At 40.6% G+C, this 17,910-nt stretch overlaps 1 protein-coding gene across 2 annotated transcripts in view; it reads left to right on the forward strand.

The window, feature by feature from the left end:
- Positions 1-14,612, forward strand: part of MTMR7 (myotubularin related protein 7) — a 100,657-nt gene extending 86,045 nt beyond the window's left edge. The window contains exons 8-14 of one of the 2 annotated variants that reach the window (XM_059882215.1): positions 2,719-2,840; positions 4,507-4,632; positions 6,387-6,436; positions 8,619-8,819; positions 10,253-10,393; positions 12,501-12,627; positions 13,575-14,612. In XM_059882215.1, coding sequence (XP_059738198.1) covers positions 2,719-2,840; positions 4,507-4,632; positions 6,387-6,436; positions 8,619-8,819; positions 10,253-10,393; positions 12,501-12,627; positions 13,575-13,937 — 1,130 coding nt within the window. In that variant the 3' untranslated portion in view covers positions 13,938-14,612. The remainder of the gene's footprint in view (positions 1-2,718; positions 2,841-4,506; positions 4,633-6,386; positions 6,437-8,618; positions 8,820-10,252; positions 10,394-12,500; positions 12,628-13,574) is intronic. The other variant, NM_001075641.1, reaches the window with a different exon arrangement.
- The last annotated feature ends 3,298 nt before the right edge of the window (positions 14,613-17,910 follow it).

Genomic DNA, 17,910 nt, shown 5'->3' on the forward strand with positions numbered 1-17,910 from the left:
CCTGCGGGCTGAATGCTTTCAAGAAGCACCCCTCAGCATCTGACGGCGAGCACGCTCTCAGTGAAAAAAAAATGCATGAAAGCCGGCGTGGCTGTTTCACTGAACATCCCGTTTAGATGTAACTAAAAGCAGACATGTTAAACAGGGAGCTGTCCTCAGTGTGGAGGGAAGCAGCAGCTGGCCCCCTGGCCGCGAGCTCGGTGAGGAGGCGACCTGGGCATCCTCTCCCGGGGCGCCTTTCAGGGCCTTGTTCTCTGAGCCGGCCGGTCCCCTCTTGCCTGTTGGCATAGGCCGCTCCCTTAGCTGGAAAGCCCGGTATGTTTGTTTTTAAACGTACTGTCATTTCCACACCTGGTGGGAAGAGAACGCGCAAGGGATCATTTGTTCTTGGACTGAGCTTCAGAGTTTGGACACCAGGACATCCCTCCCGTTCCCTGGACTTTTTGAAATGAAGGCGGATGCCAGCTAGTCTTGAGCGCTTTCAAACACTCAGAAAGTCGAGCTGGTTCAGTGAAACAAACGAACGTTTGCCAGTCAGCGTTATCTGTGGAAGATTTAAAGGTCTCAGTGGGTCCTGAGAATACGTGGTGGAATGTGTGTATTTTAGGATGGAGTTGAACGCTCTGGGTCACGGCCAGGGCTGGACAGAAGGACCAAACGGCAGGCGCCCGCGGGAGGGGCTGCAGCGCAGAGGGTGTGGGGATGTCCGTGCGCCACGCGGAGGGCGCACGAGGTACTGCCGCCGGCCCCATCCTCAGGTCTGACAGATGGGCTTCCTGCCCGCCTGACTCAATTTCTCACCAGGGCCGCACAGATTTTTCAGTTGCAGCAGTTTCAGTGCCTGTCTTCAAGTTGCGTACATAATCCCCCAAGGTCATGGGGAAGGTTTTCTCAGGGGCGCCGTGGCAGGATTGTTTTATGGTACCAACTTCTGCACGTGCTCCTGTCTTAGAGATGCTCCTCGGCCCAGGTGTGAGCCAGCCCTCCTTTCCCATCTCCCCTAACCGACTGCCCCTTTGCCACCTTGCAAAAGGCAAACAGCTTCAAGCTTATTGTGGTGCATTATTCCACGGTGCATGAGAGGGTGCATGCTAAGTCGCTTCAGTCTTATCCGACTCTGCGACCCTATGGACTGTAGCCCGCCAGGCTCCTCTGTCCATGGGATTCTCCATGCGAGAATACTGGGGTGGGTTGCCATGCCTTCCTGCAGGGGATCTTCCTGACCCAGGGATCGAACCCGTGTCTTTTACATCTACTGCATTGGAAGGTGGATTCTTTATCACTAGTGCCACCTGGGAGGCTCCATGGTGCATGAATGGGCACACAGTTTTAAAAATCATTGGAGAGCCTTGTGTGCAAAAACTTTTGAAAACTGCAAATCAGGTTAATCTTACTTGAACAACCTGAATTGCTGCTGGTGGAGATGGGGCAGCACCATGGTGTCAGACAAAGGGACAGTGCCTTGAATCAGAGTGAAGCCCATTTCTCCTGCTTGGTGTCTAGCTCAGGGCAGGCTTTTGGCAGGAAGAATTCAGAATCTTGGCTGAAGATATTAATAATACTGTTTTCTTATGAAGGGTTTTTTTTTTTTTTTTTTTTTTGCTGGGAATCTTCGTGTTATTTCATCATCGCTGCCATCTGTGACTCAATTTAACTGTTACACTTGTGTTTTTTGTGTGTGGTTCTTATGTTGCGGGAAATATGAGTAAACGTTCTGTTATCTGGCATATTTGAGGGAAGGGCATCTGATAAACAGTTGTTAACAGTTAATATGTATTACAAATGCACAATGCTTTTAAAGACCACAAATTTAAATCTGGTTTAGAGTTTAAAGCTGGAAGGGCACTTAGATATAATTTAGTACACTTTGCCTATTTTAAATAAGAAACCAAAGCCCAAGAAAATAAACTTGATGCCCATTATTTAATTTTCCTTGATTAATTTATAAGATTCCTCAAAAGAGCTTTATAGGTATGAACCCTGTGAACTTTGGAATGTCATATTTATGTTGTAGTCAGAACACCGAGCCCTAAAGCTTTTTCATGCTTCATGTTAACTAAAAGAGCAGCTCTTGAGAGGAAACTGCCTGTGATGATATTATAGAGGTGTTTACACACCTGCCTTAGTTTTGTAAAACACAGGTATCTTTGGAATCCTGGATTATCTTCATTTTCAATCAAAGGTAAAACCCCTAACTTGAAGCTCTAGGTGTTCAGAAGTCTCATACTTAAATTCATATCCTTTACTCCCTTTGAGGGGGGGGTGTTGCTAGCAGGAGGAGTTTGATAATTTCCATTTAAGACTTTTAGGACAGTTCTTGGTGATAGACTTCTAGTTGGGAAGGTGCTGGAGTTCATTATATAAGTCTTTTCCTCCAGAGCACAGGTACTCAAGTGCTCCTTGGTGGTTCACTTTAAATATGTTGGCTGGAAGAATAAATCTCTTATGTTTACTATGGCAACGTTCAATGATTTTTATGAATATTAGAGTTTAAACTTTACAAATATAATACTTCTAAACAGATGCAATGTCCCCTGTGAACAAAGAACACAGAGAAGGCTTACTTGGAACTGGTTCAGTAGAATGACATTTAGCAAGCTTGGGCATTTTATCTTGACTCTTCCAGAAAATGGCTACAATGGAATCATTAACAAACTACCTGTAAATATGATCACATGTACAATGAAAGACTGCCTGTATTTTGCTTCTGTAACACAGTTTATCTTGCAGTGTGTGAACTTAAATCTCCCTCCATGAGTGACTTTCTGTGGGGACTGGAGAACTCTGGCTGGTTGAGGCACATTAAGGCCATCATGGATGCAGGAATCTTCATTGCAAAGGTATGCGATCGCAGAGAACAGACTGGGGCAGAGCAGCCAGTGCACTGTGATACCGGACATGAACTCCCCCGTCCTAAGCTGGATGATACCTGGCTTGGGGAGCTGGCTTTGCAGACCTCCATGAAATCTGCCCTTTGAAGATGGGATTTTATGAAAGATGGGATGATGTTCAGTTGATAGTGTATCATCAAGGCAATCAACTGGCAAAATACTTTCAGAGCAATCTGAAAGTAGTCTTCAATTATGCTTGGTTCTGGGTGGAGGAAAGAATTTTTTAAAAATTATTAATGATGTTTAATTTTCTTATCTTCATTTGAGCAGGAACAATAGTCAGTTTGCTTTCATAAATTAGGAAGTAGAGAAAAGAAAAAGGGAAATAACCATTCACGTTAGAATTACTTACTTCTTGTCCTTTTACATTTTGTAAAAAGAAAAATCAGTATTGGACAATGAATGAATGAAACATTATGACTAATTCAGGCACTAAAAAAACCTACAAAGATGAAAGTTATTCCCCCCCCCCAAAAAGTTATCCCAAAGCCTACCACCTAGGAAAAAAACCTTCATTAATATGGATGAACATTATTGTACACATCTTTCTGTATATAGGTAAGATAAACATAAATATTTTTATAAAATTGGGACTGTATTAGTTTAAAAGCATAAATTTACTTTGCATTTAATGGATAAAAAAGAAACTGAAGTAAACTGGGAGGAATTATTGAGCTTTCACTATAAATGTTTTCCACCATAGAAATAGTATTTTCTAAAAGATACTTCTAAGGATAAGAATAGAGATTATTAACAATAAATTAACAAATGTGTTTTTTTTTTAATTGGAATATAATTGCTTTACAATGTTGGGTTAGTTTCTGCTGTACAACAGAGGAAAGCATTTTCTATGTGAGTCACCAGAGTGACCCAGGCTCCAGGCTCCCATCTTAGCAAACAGCTCCCCATTTTTCAGTAATGGCATAAACAAACATCATGTTCCTGAACCTGGTAGGTAGATTCCGTTCTGCCAGAGGAAGATTTTGCTGTAACTTTCGTACAAGCTATTTTTGAATGCATTGTTTCGTGGTGTTTTTTTAAATAAATCCCCCTCAGATTTATTACCTGAAGACAAGCATATCTTTTCTGATGCCACGGTATGCTCCCCTTTATTAGGTAATACATTATTTATCAAATATTTATTCAGTGCCAGGCACTTTTACTTGGCTTTTATTATCTCTAACTTCACTGTTTCAGTTTATAATTTTTGTCTTTTCCTTTTTGAGAATGATTGTGGCCAGCAGCAGCTCCAGAATTTCAATTGGAAAGGCTTAAGGTGGAAGCCGGGCGGGGCCCAGAGGGGTAGAAGGTAGGCTAGGAGACATTTGTACAGGAAGCCTGCTTGTACGAAGTTCAGAAGCTGGGCTCCTGGCTCCCGGATAGGAGGGAAGGGAAGTAATGCTTTGGTGACAAGCCCAAACTGCTCCTTGGCTCCGCCCTAACTAGATGGGTATGTGCATACTCAATAAATGCAGGAACAGGTTTGGGTACTGATTTTTTCTTTTTTGCCTGGAAATCTTTTTTTGATTCTTTGAGTACAAAACTGAACCTAATCCTGATCATTTTTGCTGTTGATTGCCATCCTTTGTGACTCTTTGCTGATGCTGCTTTTCAGGCAGTTTCTGAGGAAGGGGCCAGTGTGCTTGTGCACTGCTCTGATGGCTGGGACAGGACCGCTCAGGTGTGCTCGGTGGCCAGCCTCCTTCTGGAACCTCACTACCGGACTCTGAAGGGCTTCATGGTGAGTGCGGCTGCCTGGCCACGGTCCCGTGCACACTGTGCCTCGGCAGAATGGACTTCTGGCAACTGTTAGCAACTCTTCTTCCCTCCTCATCGATGTTATTTTTCTGTTAGAAGATCAGCAAGATTAATTAAAGGGGGAAAGGTGAAATAAGCTTGGAATAAGATGAATTTCTGGAATTTGGGAGCCAATTCAAATCAATGCTATTAAAGGTGAATTTGGGGGCAAATATATACATTCAGCAGTTTGTAAAATAGTTTCTTAAATCATTTGTATTATATATGTTTCAAGTTTGCTATATATTTTCAAGTCTGAGGTAACACAGGACTATAAAACAGAAAACACTTTTCAGAAAAAATATTTGGAGGAAAAAAGCTATAGGAAAAAGTGTTTTCACTTACTGCTTTTGTATTTCAAATAATCCTTCACAATTGTGGATGAGAATATTGAAAATGTCAGTGTTTTGGGGTTCTTTCCTGAAATTGTGAGTACATTCTCTCCTAGATCTAGCACTTTTTAGGTATGCATCAGAACTTGATCAGATCAGTCGCTCAATCGTGTCCGACTCTTTGCGACCCCATGAATCGCAGCACGCCAGGCCTCCCTGTCCATCACTAACTCCCAGAGTTCACTGAGACTCACGTCCATCAAGTCAGCGATGCCATCCAGCCATCTCATCCTCTGTCGTCCCCTTCTCCTCCTGCCCCCAATCCCTCCCAGCATCCCAGAACTTGATGCATTGCTTCGATTGCAAGGCATCTGTATTATTTGTGTAGGTGTCTGGAAGGGTGAAGCTTTGGCTAAGCTGGGGCCATTTTCTTAGAATGACTACAGGGACTTCCTAGTGGCTGGGAGCTTATCTGGTTCCTGCCTTTTAAAAATTTTTTTTCGACTGACATTTAAAACTTTATTTACTTTTGGCTGCAATGGGTCTTTATTGCTGAGGGGTCGGTCTCCTTTACCCCATCCTTCACCACTGGCTCTTTTTGATTCCCTCCCATTAAATTTATAGGTTGTCAAGGCAAAATTTAAACCATTTTTTTTTTTTTTGAAGAAAAGAGCTCTGGCTGTTTTACAGAATTGGTAATATTGATGGTATTATCCTATATTATTATTTTTTAAATTCCAGGCAATTTGAGAGTATAAACTTGTGCTACATCTCTGACTCCACAGCAGGGCTGAAACTTTCAATATGCTCCAAACCCCTCATTTTAGAATTCTTCTAAAGTATATTAAAGATCACTGGAAAACATTCCTTAGTCTCTTGTAAAGAGGTTGGTATTTGATATACTGTTAGGCAGCATGGAGTATTGACTGAAAGTTGGACTTGATAGGCTGTGATGGTTTCTGGAGCTAAGTTACCAAGTGGCATTGACCACTTTCTAAGTGTGATCTTGGATGAGTTACCTCCTTGTTTCTCCCTCTGTAAAATGATAGTGATAGTAACACCTCCTCCCCGTCACCCCCGTGAATGAGATGGTACATGAAGCGATATGAACAGTGCTGTCAAGAGCATTCTGGGTGATGGCAGTACATTTTCCCATGTCTACTCCCGTTTATTTCTCCTACTGAAGACCTTCAGCTTTGCCCTCTGATGTGCACCTGTGTATGGGTAGATAGTGTTCATTCATTTGCAGGTTACCAAGAGTAGTGAATTATGCTCCAAGAACTTTTGAATCCTTCAGAATTACTGGTCTGGTCTCTTACTTTCCCTCATTTGCTTCTCTCCATGATATTTATATTTTCTTATATAGGTATTAATTGAAAAGGACTGGATTTCCTTTGGTCATAAGTTTACTCACAGGTAAGAAGTGTTTTAAAATCTTGTGACTTTAAATTGTGAATTTAAGGTTGAGAATAAAAAAAATTGTTTCTGAATTTCTCAATTGAGTGGGGAATAATAGCCTGTTTTCAAAACTGCCTTGTGTATCTTATTCAGAAAGTTAAATTTTTGTTATGTTATATATATAAATTTTTGTTATATACCACAGATAAAGAAGTTCTAACTTGAGAACTCTTGGTATTTACTGAGCAGCTGCTGCTGCTAAGTCGCTTCAGTCGTGTCCGACTCTGTGCGACCCCATAGACGGCAGCCCACCAGGCTCCCCTGTCCCTGGGATTCTCCAGGCAAGAACACGAGTGGGTTGCCATTTCCTTCTGAGCAGAACTGATGTTAAATTTTTCCATATGAGACAGAGAAGTTGGTTCATTCATTGACCTAGAAAGGATAGGCTCTCTCTTCCTTTCACATGTATTTACTAGATTATTCCATTTTTCGAAGTGCAAATGTTCCCTGTAAGCTACACATTGTGAAATGCCTGTAGAATAGTTTCTCTTTGATCTTCTGCACTGGGAATTAAATTAGGCTCATCCTACGGCATTTGTGTCACAGGTGAGGTCTGTGCCAGTTTGTCTCTGAGGAGCTAAGGTGGGACAGCAGCCTGGGCTTTTGAGTCCAACAGGTCAAGCCTCAAATCCAGGCTGTGGCATTTACTGTGTGGCTGAGGGCGTCAGTCTTCTCTGAGGTCTCCTACCTGTGAAAAGGGGAGCCTTTCCCTATTCCCTGGGGTTATGGCAAGGCTTTTAAAACCGTGTATGGGATTAGCCTACTAGCCCATCTGAGGGCTTTCAATAAACAGAAGCCACTGGCCTCCTTTGGTTAGTGTGGATAGTAATGCCTGACGGGTGCTGTGCCGTCTTTAATCCCTGAATGTTATTAATACAGGTTGTAGCTGGTATGGTCTCATCTTTGGGGCTAAAATTTATATTTTAGGCAGCATGCTGATAATTTAGAGGCTTTGATACACATTTTTGATTGGTTGAATGTTTTCTTAAAATAAATTCTAAATTTATGGAGCTGCTCATATTTGTTTTGGTAGTTTTTGCATTTAGCATTAGTTTAGCATTTATTGTGGTTTCCTGGATTTCTATTTCTATATTTTTCCAGGAAAGCACAATGATTTGACTTTACAAATGAGAAAATTAACAGGTAGCCTTAAGATCACATTGTTATTTTCAGTTTGGGGGGTTCTACTGTCTGCTAGGCACCTAGGACCTCTGAGAGAGAGGATCTGGGGCAGGAAGAACATGAAAGTGGCTGATAAGTGTGTTTTATGAGGAAAGAACCTATTGGACAACCCCTTTATAAAGTTAACAAAGGTGAATAGGACTAAACCCTTTGAAGGTTTCCACTTTCTAATGTTTCCACCCTTGGAAAAACTACTAAACCAATCCTTGCTCATCTTTATTCCTCAAGTTGATTATCCATCGCTTGAAAGATGAGGTTCTATATTGTTATTCTGATTTGATGGCACCCAAATCACCCTTCTGGATTCTTTCTAAAATTCACAAAACAGTGTAGAAGGACTGGGCAGCTGTTTAAAAATCTACACAAACAACAGGAAGCAGATTCTGATGTACTCTTGAAAACAACAAAAGGGGAGATATAAAGGTATGAGGGAATCTGAAATCACATGGAAATAAATTATTGACAAGTTTTAACACAGCTTTAAAAATGGAAACTTGGGGAATCACAGTTTTTTAAAGTTGTTTTTCTTCCTAATAAAACCATGCAGAAGTGAGAAACTCTCAAGTGGCTTAGGCATTTTTTCCCTCTCCTCCATGGGTCACTAATTAAAGTGGAAGACTTAATTCAAGTTTTGGATATTCTTTTAAAATCAGAATGAAAGATTGTTGCTTTTCCCTGTAAAGACTCCTGGAATTTTATCTCCAGCACTAACATTTTTCTTTTATAATTATAACATAAATATGTCCCTTCTCTGTCCAGACTTTTTAAATTGTAATGCCAAGAAAAACTTTATATTAAAAGTTATGTTTTCCCACTTCTTTTGCGTTCCAGTTTATAAGATAAGATCTGCTTAGGAACTAGGGTTGCTTTTATGATTGTTTTTGCTTTTATAGCTTTCTAATTAAGGAAGAAAAAAAAAAAAACCTTGCTGTAAAATCTCTAATACTTTGTTTTACAGATACGGCAACCTAGATGGTGATCCCAGAGAAATCTCTCCAGTTATAGACCAGTTCCTTGAGTGCGTCTGGCAGTTAATGGAACAGTTTCCCTGTGCCTTTGAGTTCAATGAGAGGTTTTTGATTCACATTCAACATCACATCTATTCCTGCCAGTTTGGGAACTTCCTATGTAATAGCCAGAAGGAGAGACAAGAACTCCAGTAAGTGTTTTGATGTTTAATTTTTATGTAAAGATTTTGTGACTGAGAGTTTCAGGTGGTCTTTCACAATTTTGAAGACTGTTTTAGTTATACATCTTCACTCACAGAGTAACGATTTTCCTGACATCACTTTAGAGGTTTAAGGCCATCAGCTGACAAAGACAGGCACAAGTCCATTTTGCCTAGTTCCTGCCTAATGTCCACAGGTAGATAGGTAAACTTCACACACTGATATGGAAAGGAAGCTTCTTGAGAGTCAGGGAAAGTGATTTTTGCATTGAAAAGGAAAAAGTTACATAGCTTTGGTGGATATATTCTCATAATAGTTGCAAAATATAGTAGTCTCTCCTTATCCATGGTTCCACTTTCCGCAATTTCAGTTATCTGAGGCCAACTGTGGTCCAAGATTAGATGGAAGATTCCAGAAAAAAATAATTCGTAAGTTTTAGATTGTGGGCCTTTCTGAGTAGCATGATGAAATCTCGCACTCTCCCACTCTATCCTGCATGGGATGGCCTGTTACTTAGTAGCTGTCTCAGTTATCACAATGCTTGTGTTCCAGCAACCCTAAAGTTCAAGAGTAGCGATGGTAGCAATTCACATATTTTTTATTATGCTTAATTTATTTTATGATAGGCAGGTATGTATAGGAAAACACTGTATATACAGGGTTCACTACTATCCATAATTTCAGGCAACTACTTGGAGTCTTGGAACAAATACCTCATGGATAAGGGTGGACTGCTATACTGCTTTAACTGAGAGGGGAAAAAATAGATGAAATGTGGACTTTTGAAAAAGTCAAAAGCTTAACAGCTAAGTGACTTAAGAATTGCAAATGAAAGAACATTTTTGAAATTTTTATAAAAAAATTAATGTGGTATATAGAGTATCAGATTTAATTTTGCAAATGGTCAGTTCAAATAAAACTGACTCCAGTTTTATCCTGAGTGGAAAGAACATGACTTTTTCTAGTAGATACAATTCCTGATAAATGGTACATCCTGTAAACTCACCTGTTTTCTTAGGTATTTTGTGATTTGTTGTGATAGATTAGCAAAAGGGACAAATGTCATAGGAATACAGTCACGATTAAATGAGAGAAAATATGTGAAGCATTTAAGTAGTACCCAGCAAACAATAATAATCCAGTGACTATTTGGGGGAAAATTTCAACAAAACGCATGTGTGGTTTTATTTTATACTCAGAGGGACTGGATATCTGAAGGCCAAGATGTCCCCAGAGAGCAGGGGAGTTGAGACTCCTCCAAGTGCTCTTTTGCTGCTCCATGAAGACACAAAAGACTGTTAGTTTCCCTGCTGAGAACAGGGACCCGTGATGTAACAAGTTTTGATTCCTTTCCAGCTTTAATATGTCTACTATTTCTAAGAACCAAGGGAAGTCATTTTAAGGCTTATTTTCTTTATAACAGAATTCAAGAAAGAACATACTCTTTATGGGCTCACCTGTGGAAAAATCGGGCCGACTACTTGAATCCTCTGTTTAGAGCTGATCACAGTCAGACCCGGGGAGTCCTTCATCTCCCCACAGCGCCGTGCAACTTCATGTACAAGTACGTAAACCTCTAGGACCTCACTGGGTATGGTTGTGCCTTAGATTCTGGCACTGTTTACCACCTGGAGGCTGAAGGGTATGTAACACTGAGCTCCAAGGCATTTTTGCCTGTCTCCTGTCCCCCTCTTTCCCCTCTAAATACGGAATTCTCTTTAGAAGTTGATGTTTTGTAGTAATGATATCCTAAGAATGTAAGTTTCACTTTTATTTAAAAGTGAGAGGAGGAGAGGGAAGAAGGACTGAATAAACCAAGTGCCTGAAGTTAAATGTGGAGCTGCAGGTTTAGTTAGTGGTCATGACACAGTTCACCTTCTTTTGCTGCTGAATCAAATGAAACTATTGCCCTGTGGAAATAAATTCAAGATTGTCTATACTGGGATGGGAGAGCCTGGTGGTATCCAACAGATGCTACTAGGTCTGTAGGCTCTCTTTTATCCTTGGGTTTTTCCCTCTGGACTTGTATAATACAGAAGGGCGACTCAGAGATCAGGAAAAAGACAAAATTACACAGAAATCACCAAGAAACCCATTCCTTCTCCCTCCCTACCTCAGTACACCCTTTAGTGGCTTTTCGTCTCTAGAGCTTTCATTCTCATTGGGTTGGCCAAGAGGTTCGTTCTGTATCAATAAACCCAAACAAACTTTTTTGGCCAACCCAATAATGACTTCAATCCAGTTATTTCCCCGGAATTCTATAGAATAATATTAATTCGGTCACACTGAAAAAAATGCCTCATGGTTTGTGTGAATTGGCAGTTTTGAGACCTGTTGAGATACATACCCTGCAGTCAACTCTACTGCAACTAATTTGTTAGCTCTAGCCACTCAACACGTACATTACTGAGGCTCAAGCACTGTTCTAGGCACTGTGGATAAATCAATGAATGACACCAAGTCCCTGCTCTCAAAGTACTTTTCTGAGTAAATCTATAGGTATCCTTATGATAATGCTATTTACAGGCATACTTCTGAAATAATATGGGTTTGGTTCCTGGCCACTGTGATAGTGAACACTGCAATAAACTGAGTCACAATTTTTTAGTTTCCTAGTGCATATAAATGGATATGAATATGAATAACATGAATAACAAGAATACTGAACCCACTCCAGTATTCTTGCCTGGAGAATCCCAGGGACAGCGGAGCCTGGTGGGCTGCCGTCTATGGGGTCGCACAGTGTTGGACACGACTGAAGCGACTGAGCAGCAGCAGCAGTGCATATAAAAGTTCTATTCACACTACATTGTAGTCAGTTAAGTGTGCAATAGTATTATGTCTAAAAAACAATCTAACAATGTTAGATACCTTAATTTAAAAATACATTGTTAAAAAAAATGCTAAGCTTCAGTGAGTAGTACTAGTAGTAACATCAAAGATCACTGGTAACCATAAAATGAAAAATCTTGAAATATTCTGAGAATTATCAAAATGTGATAGAGACACAAAGTGAGCAAATGCTGTTAGAAAAACTGTGCTGATAGACTTGCCACACAACTTCACTCTGTAAAAATGCAAACTATGCAAAGTGCAGTAAAACAAGGTATACCTGTATTTTTATTTGCATTCCAGTATGCTTTACTGTATAGGATAAAAAAGACAGGATTTGTTGCAAATTAAGTAATCCTAGTGGCTGTCATTTAAAAAACTCAAATTTAAAAGATTCCTTTGTGGCTGAAAGATTCTAAATGGTGATATAAACACTAATTTTCCAAGTTGACTTCCTAACTAAGTCATCTTAAGCCAAAAAAATAAAGAAAATGGTAACATGTACTACTACAATCTATTTCAGAAAAATATATTATGTGCTTTTTAATTCAGTACCATCTACTCAAGTAGATTCTTCATGAATTTACTCTCCCCAAAAGAAGTTGACTGATTCAAGAAAATGAAAACATTAACATGAAATTATTACCTTCAGTTCAGTTCAGTCGCTCAGTTGTGTCTGACTCTTTGCGACCCCATTAGCTTAGTGAGTGGCTTTTTTGACCCTGTACTTCGCATTTGGTTATTATTAGGACTATGGTTTCAAAGATACCTTGGAAGACTCAAGAAAGTGAATGTACAGACTGTGACACGGTTTCACGAAGCTCTGCTGTCCTCTGCAGGTTTTGGAATGGAATGTATAATCGCTTTGAGAAGGGACTGCAGCCTCGACAATCAGTCACAGATTACCTCATGGCCGTGAAGGAGGAGACTCAGCAGCTGGAGGAAGAACTTGAGGCCCTGGAAGAAGTAAGACAGTCGCTCTTGCTCACCTTATTTGCTGACGATTGCAGCTCTGGGAAAAGCCTCTCGTGACTCAGGATGTGTGAAATGCAGCAACACAGCCATTTCATATTTTTGTGCTCAGTTGTATCCAACTCTTTGCGACCCCATGGACTAGTCTGCTAGGCTCCTCTGTCCATGGGATTTCCCAGGCAAGAATACTGGAGTGGGTTGCCATTTCCTCCAAGGGATCTTCCTGACCTAGGGATCGAACCTGCATCTGTTTGTGTCTCCTACGTTGGCAGGTGGATTCTTTACCACTGTGCTACCTGCAAAGTCCTTTCATATTTCTAGCCAGAAGGTAACCTGAAACACAATCCTACCAGGTGAACAGTCAGATCATCGAAGCCCAGACCTACACACTTGATGCATTTCAGACATCTGGTTTGGCTCATTTCCATAGTTTGCTTTGGGGATGATGAAGATATTAGGAAACGAGATAGTGGTGAATGATTGCATAACCTTGTGAATATACTTATATAAAAAACAAAAAACCTGAACTGTACACTTTAAGAGAGTGAGCGACTTCTATCTTAATTTTAAAATTTAGATAATAAAAACCTCATTCCTGATATTTAAAAAAAATGTACTTTCGGTTCACAGGATGAAAATCATTATGTAAAACCACACAGGTACAGAAAGAACGATGACTACTCTTTGCCAGGTGCTTTACCTAGGCTGTGTTTTCTGCTTTTTTATAACGTGCCATCCTTACATTAGGAAGAGAGCGAGCCTCACAGAATCTAATTATTTTGTCCAGAGTCATAAAGTCTAGCTTTGAAACCAAGTCCATCTAAATCCCATTTTCTTAACGTTTCACCCAGCCGGGAGATAATGGACACTAAAAGGCAGGCACGTACCAAAAAAGATACATTCTTTATGACTGTTCCCTGAAACTGTGGTTTCTTTTCTAGAGGCTGGAAAAAATTCAGAAAGTGCAGTTAAATCGCACTAAGGTGAGGAGTAAGCAGAGTGAGCCCAGCAAACACTCAGGATTTTCTACCTCGGACAACAGCGCAGCCAACACCCCTCAGGATTACAGTGGCAATGTGAAGTCCTTCCCATCCAGGAGCCCTTCCCAGGGCGATGAGGATTCTGCTTTGATCCTCACTCAAGACAATCTGAAAAGTTCAGACCCAGACCTGTCCGCCAACAGTGACCAAGAGTCGGGGGTGGAGGATCTGAGCTGCCGCTCCCCCAGCGGTGGGGAGTGTGTGCCGAGTGAGGACAGTGGCAAGGACCGGGATTCCGACGAAGCCGTGTTTCTCACTGCCTGAGGATCCCCCGCCATGGAGTTCCCAAGTAAAGGACACACAAGGAACACTTTCCAAAAATAAGGGAACAGTGCAATCTCAAATAAAAACAGCCCAAGAAATGGTACGGGTCATCGAGAATTATAGAACGTAGCTACGAAAAGGAAAAAAGTCCAACTTCAAGTTCCTTTAGGTGTTGATGAACAGGAAACAGCCATTTCTTTTCAAGCAAATTTAAGGAAAATTGTTCCCCCTTCTAGACTATGGAGGTTTTATTCACTACAGAGCAATGACCTCACCCGAGGTTATCAATTCACATCTTCCTTGCCTGCAGCTGCTTAAAGTGCCCTGACCACGTTCCTTCACACTCATATTCAATCTTTCCTTTTAGTTCATTTCCAGATGAATATTTTGTTTCCTCAAATATTTCACACTTCCTTCCTTCTTGACTCTGTTATCAGGATTTTTGTTAATAGATATATTTCTGTAACAGATGAGCTTTGTAATTCTGCTTAAGCTTAGTGTTCAGATTTAATGATCACTTTTAACTTTTCCTTATAGATAATGTATTTTGAATTGTTATAATAGTTTTGTTGCCTTTCCCTGAAATTTCATATTTCTATTTAAAAAATGCTAAAACTTACCATGCACTTTTCTCTAATACCAGTCTAATACCCAATAAAGTAGAAACAACATTTATGCTCTAGTTCTTAAATATGATTTTGGATCACATTAGCTTCTTAAAAACAACCTTTTATTACTGGTTCCAGAAACTACATTACCAAGACAAGGGGGTCAGCCCCAAGCCTGATTCCAGCAGTGTAACTGTATAAAGGTTCAGGGTACCACTTCAGTGAAGGAAGAAGCTCACTGAAGAACTAGAGAACACTGCTGTCATGTCTACTTAACCAGTGGAATATGTTTGTCACTTGTCACTTCAGAAGTTGTGTTCACATGGCTAAGCCACACTGTGCCTGTGGAGCCCATGCAGTAGCCTCAACCATCGGCTCTGTTCATCTGCAGGGTTGCGCTGGTGGTACAGTCTGAGCAGGGAGTCTGACAGGGAGCAGGTCTGCCTCGCTGGGGCTGTCACGGGGAAACTTTGCTGGCTGTGGAATCTGGTCTGTCCCCACCCAGGCACAAGAGCTAAGTCTCCGCCTTTCCTGCTGCAGATTGTGGCTTCTGACCCCTCCTGACCAGAAAGCCTGTTGAGGAGAACTTGGGAGGTGCCTGAAATGGGCCTTCGCAGTCCTTCCCAGGTGGGAGCCAGAGCCCCACTCACTGGGAAGCATGGCCCCCAGCCCCATCAGACAGGAAGGCTTGGCGAGAACACCCGGAAGCTGCGCACCCCAGCAGATCTTGAGCAGAGAAGCGGGTGGGCAGAGCTGACTGTCCTGAGAGCAAAACCAACGACTCTGACTGGCCAGGGAACTGGGGGCACATGTTAGTGTGAGACCACAGACATAGCATCAGTGATTTTCAAGCTGCTGCTCCTGCTGTGCTTGGGCAGGGAAACTGATCTGCAGCTGCACTTACTGCTGCAAACAGCCATCAGCCTCTGCCCCGACCAGGGAGTTTTCCCAGAACACGTGGGAAGCCGCACAACCCATCCGACAGCCCCACTGACTGTGGCAGCTGAACAGAGCACAGCCCGTGGCCTAACCTGTTTGCAGAGTGAAACTGGTCGCCAGCACCTTCCATGGATATTCCTGTCTGACTCAGGTCCCCAAACAATGAGCTGTGCAGGCCGTGCATCCCATCCTGCTGCCCCACTTAATCCTGAGTACAGCGTCCAGTCCCAATTGGGACTGGACCCACCAGTCCACAGAATCCACCACAGAATCCATCCTACAGCCTCACCTGAGTGGGTGGGGAACCAAGCCAGCTGTCCTACCCAGCTGTCTCAGCCAGTGACCCTCCAATTCCGCTTCAGGGCTCAAACAGATGCCTCACCCAAAAAGAGACCACCTAAATACATAAAGCAAAATCCAGCAGAGCTAAAAGGAGAAATAATGGGGACTTTAACACTCTACTCTATAAACAATGGATAGATCATCCAAAGAGAATCATAAGGAAACAGGAAATCTGAACCAAATGTATACCAATATCTCACTCTGGATGATACATTTTTAAACTGGATTAAAGATAAATACAATTAAAAGTGGGCAAAAGACTTAAGACATTTTTTCAAAGAAAATATATGAAAGGGTCAACAGGTACATGAAAAGATGCTAAACATCACTATCTTTAGGGAAATGCAAATCAAAACCAAATCTCACGTCTGGCAGGATGGCCAACATTGAAAAGACAAATGATACGAAATGTTGGTGATAATGTGAATTAAAGAGACCGCTTGTGTATTGTTGATGGGATCATAAACAGGTAAAGTCACTATAGAAAACAGTACAGTGGACCCTCAAAAGATTAAAAATGGAACTACTGTATGATCCAGCATACAGACCCACTCTGAATACATACAAAGAAAATGAAAACATTAACTTGAAAAGATATCCGTACCCTTTCATGTTCACAGCAGCACTGTTTTAAAAGAGCCAAGACATGGAAACAACCTAACTGTCCACCAACAGATGAATGAAGAAAGCAGCACACACACCACGGAATAGTGTTCAGACATAAAAAAATGAGAAAATGCTGCCTTTTGCAACAATATGAATGGACCTTGAGGGAATTATGCTAAGTGAAATAAATCAGAGAAAAACAAATACTACATGATTTCACTTATATGTGTACTCTTAAAAAAAAACCCCAAACCACCTAAGTTACAGAAAAAGGTCAGATTTGTGGTTAACCCAGCATGAGGGTTGGGGCAGTGGGTGGTTGGGGAATTGGAGAAAGGTGGTCAAGAGTAACAACTTTCTGTATTAGTGAATACCTTATTAAAGACTCTTAGGATATAGTCGTAACAGCTTTTATATTTTTATAACTCCATACCACTCTTGTAGTTGATTATCAACTCTTAGAAACTTCTTTGCCTAGTATTGAGAATTTAATTTCTTCCATCTGGCAGTATATATCTACAAAAATAAATAACAAAATTTTAAAAAATGACATAGTAATTATACCAAACAGAACTATGCATTTGAAAAGCAAATAATATAAATATTTGAGACGTTAAAATTTAGTTCTTTAATGTGATATCTTTTATATCAGACACCAACTTTTTTCCAGCCCCCACCATTTTACAAACCATTATAGTTTCAGCATATGTTCATTTAGACTACTTACTAGAAGTTAACCTAACACTGAAATTTATTTTTTTTTTTTAAAGGTTCTATTTATTGCTTATTAAGATGTTATTGTGTGGCATGGAGCCTTAAAAGAGCATGGCCAATCTGATTAGACTAAAATCTCTAACAGTAAATTCTCATTTTAAATCAAACATCAATCAGAAAGTGTTTTCTTTAGAGCAGCTGGTTTAAACCAATGTAAAACTGACTCAAGACAGATTATTTCCCCGCTGGTAATATTTAGAGCTCAAGTGATTTATTATTTAGTGATTTTTAGGAAAATTTAATGATATGAAGTAGGTAAGCATTTTGATCATGACTCTACAATCAACAAAGGAACTTTTTTAGAGTAAAGGAACATAAAAAGAAGGAAGACCCTGGCATGAGGTTTCTATTCTTTAAGAGCACAAGATTAGTTTACTTGCTTTCCCTAAAAATAAATCTGAGCTGTCCTTCAATTTAAACATATATGAATTATGATCAGACTTACCTGTCAGATGATCTCTATTCCAATAGAAATTTCCTAGTATAGATTATTCCTAGAAAATCTTTCAACTTTGAAACATTGTCTGGCATGTATCACATTTGTTTAGAAAACTATTTGAGATATCCGTCTTTAAAGTCCTACCTATGACAAACCCCTAACTCTGCATAATCTAATAACTCCTAAGCTTTTCTCTGCTATTCTGATTTCCATCTAGTCATCTATTATGTGTTAGAGGAAAATCACAGTCCCTGCTTTGACAGGC

The sequence above is a fragment of the Bos taurus genome, chromosome 27 (genome assembly GCF_002263795.3).
Source record: "Bos taurus isolate L1 Dominette 01449 registration number 42190680 breed Hereford chromosome 27, ARS-UCD2.0, whole genome shotgun sequence".
Taxonomy (NCBI): Eukaryota; Metazoa; Chordata; class Mammalia; order Artiodactyla; family Bovidae; genus Bos; species Bos taurus.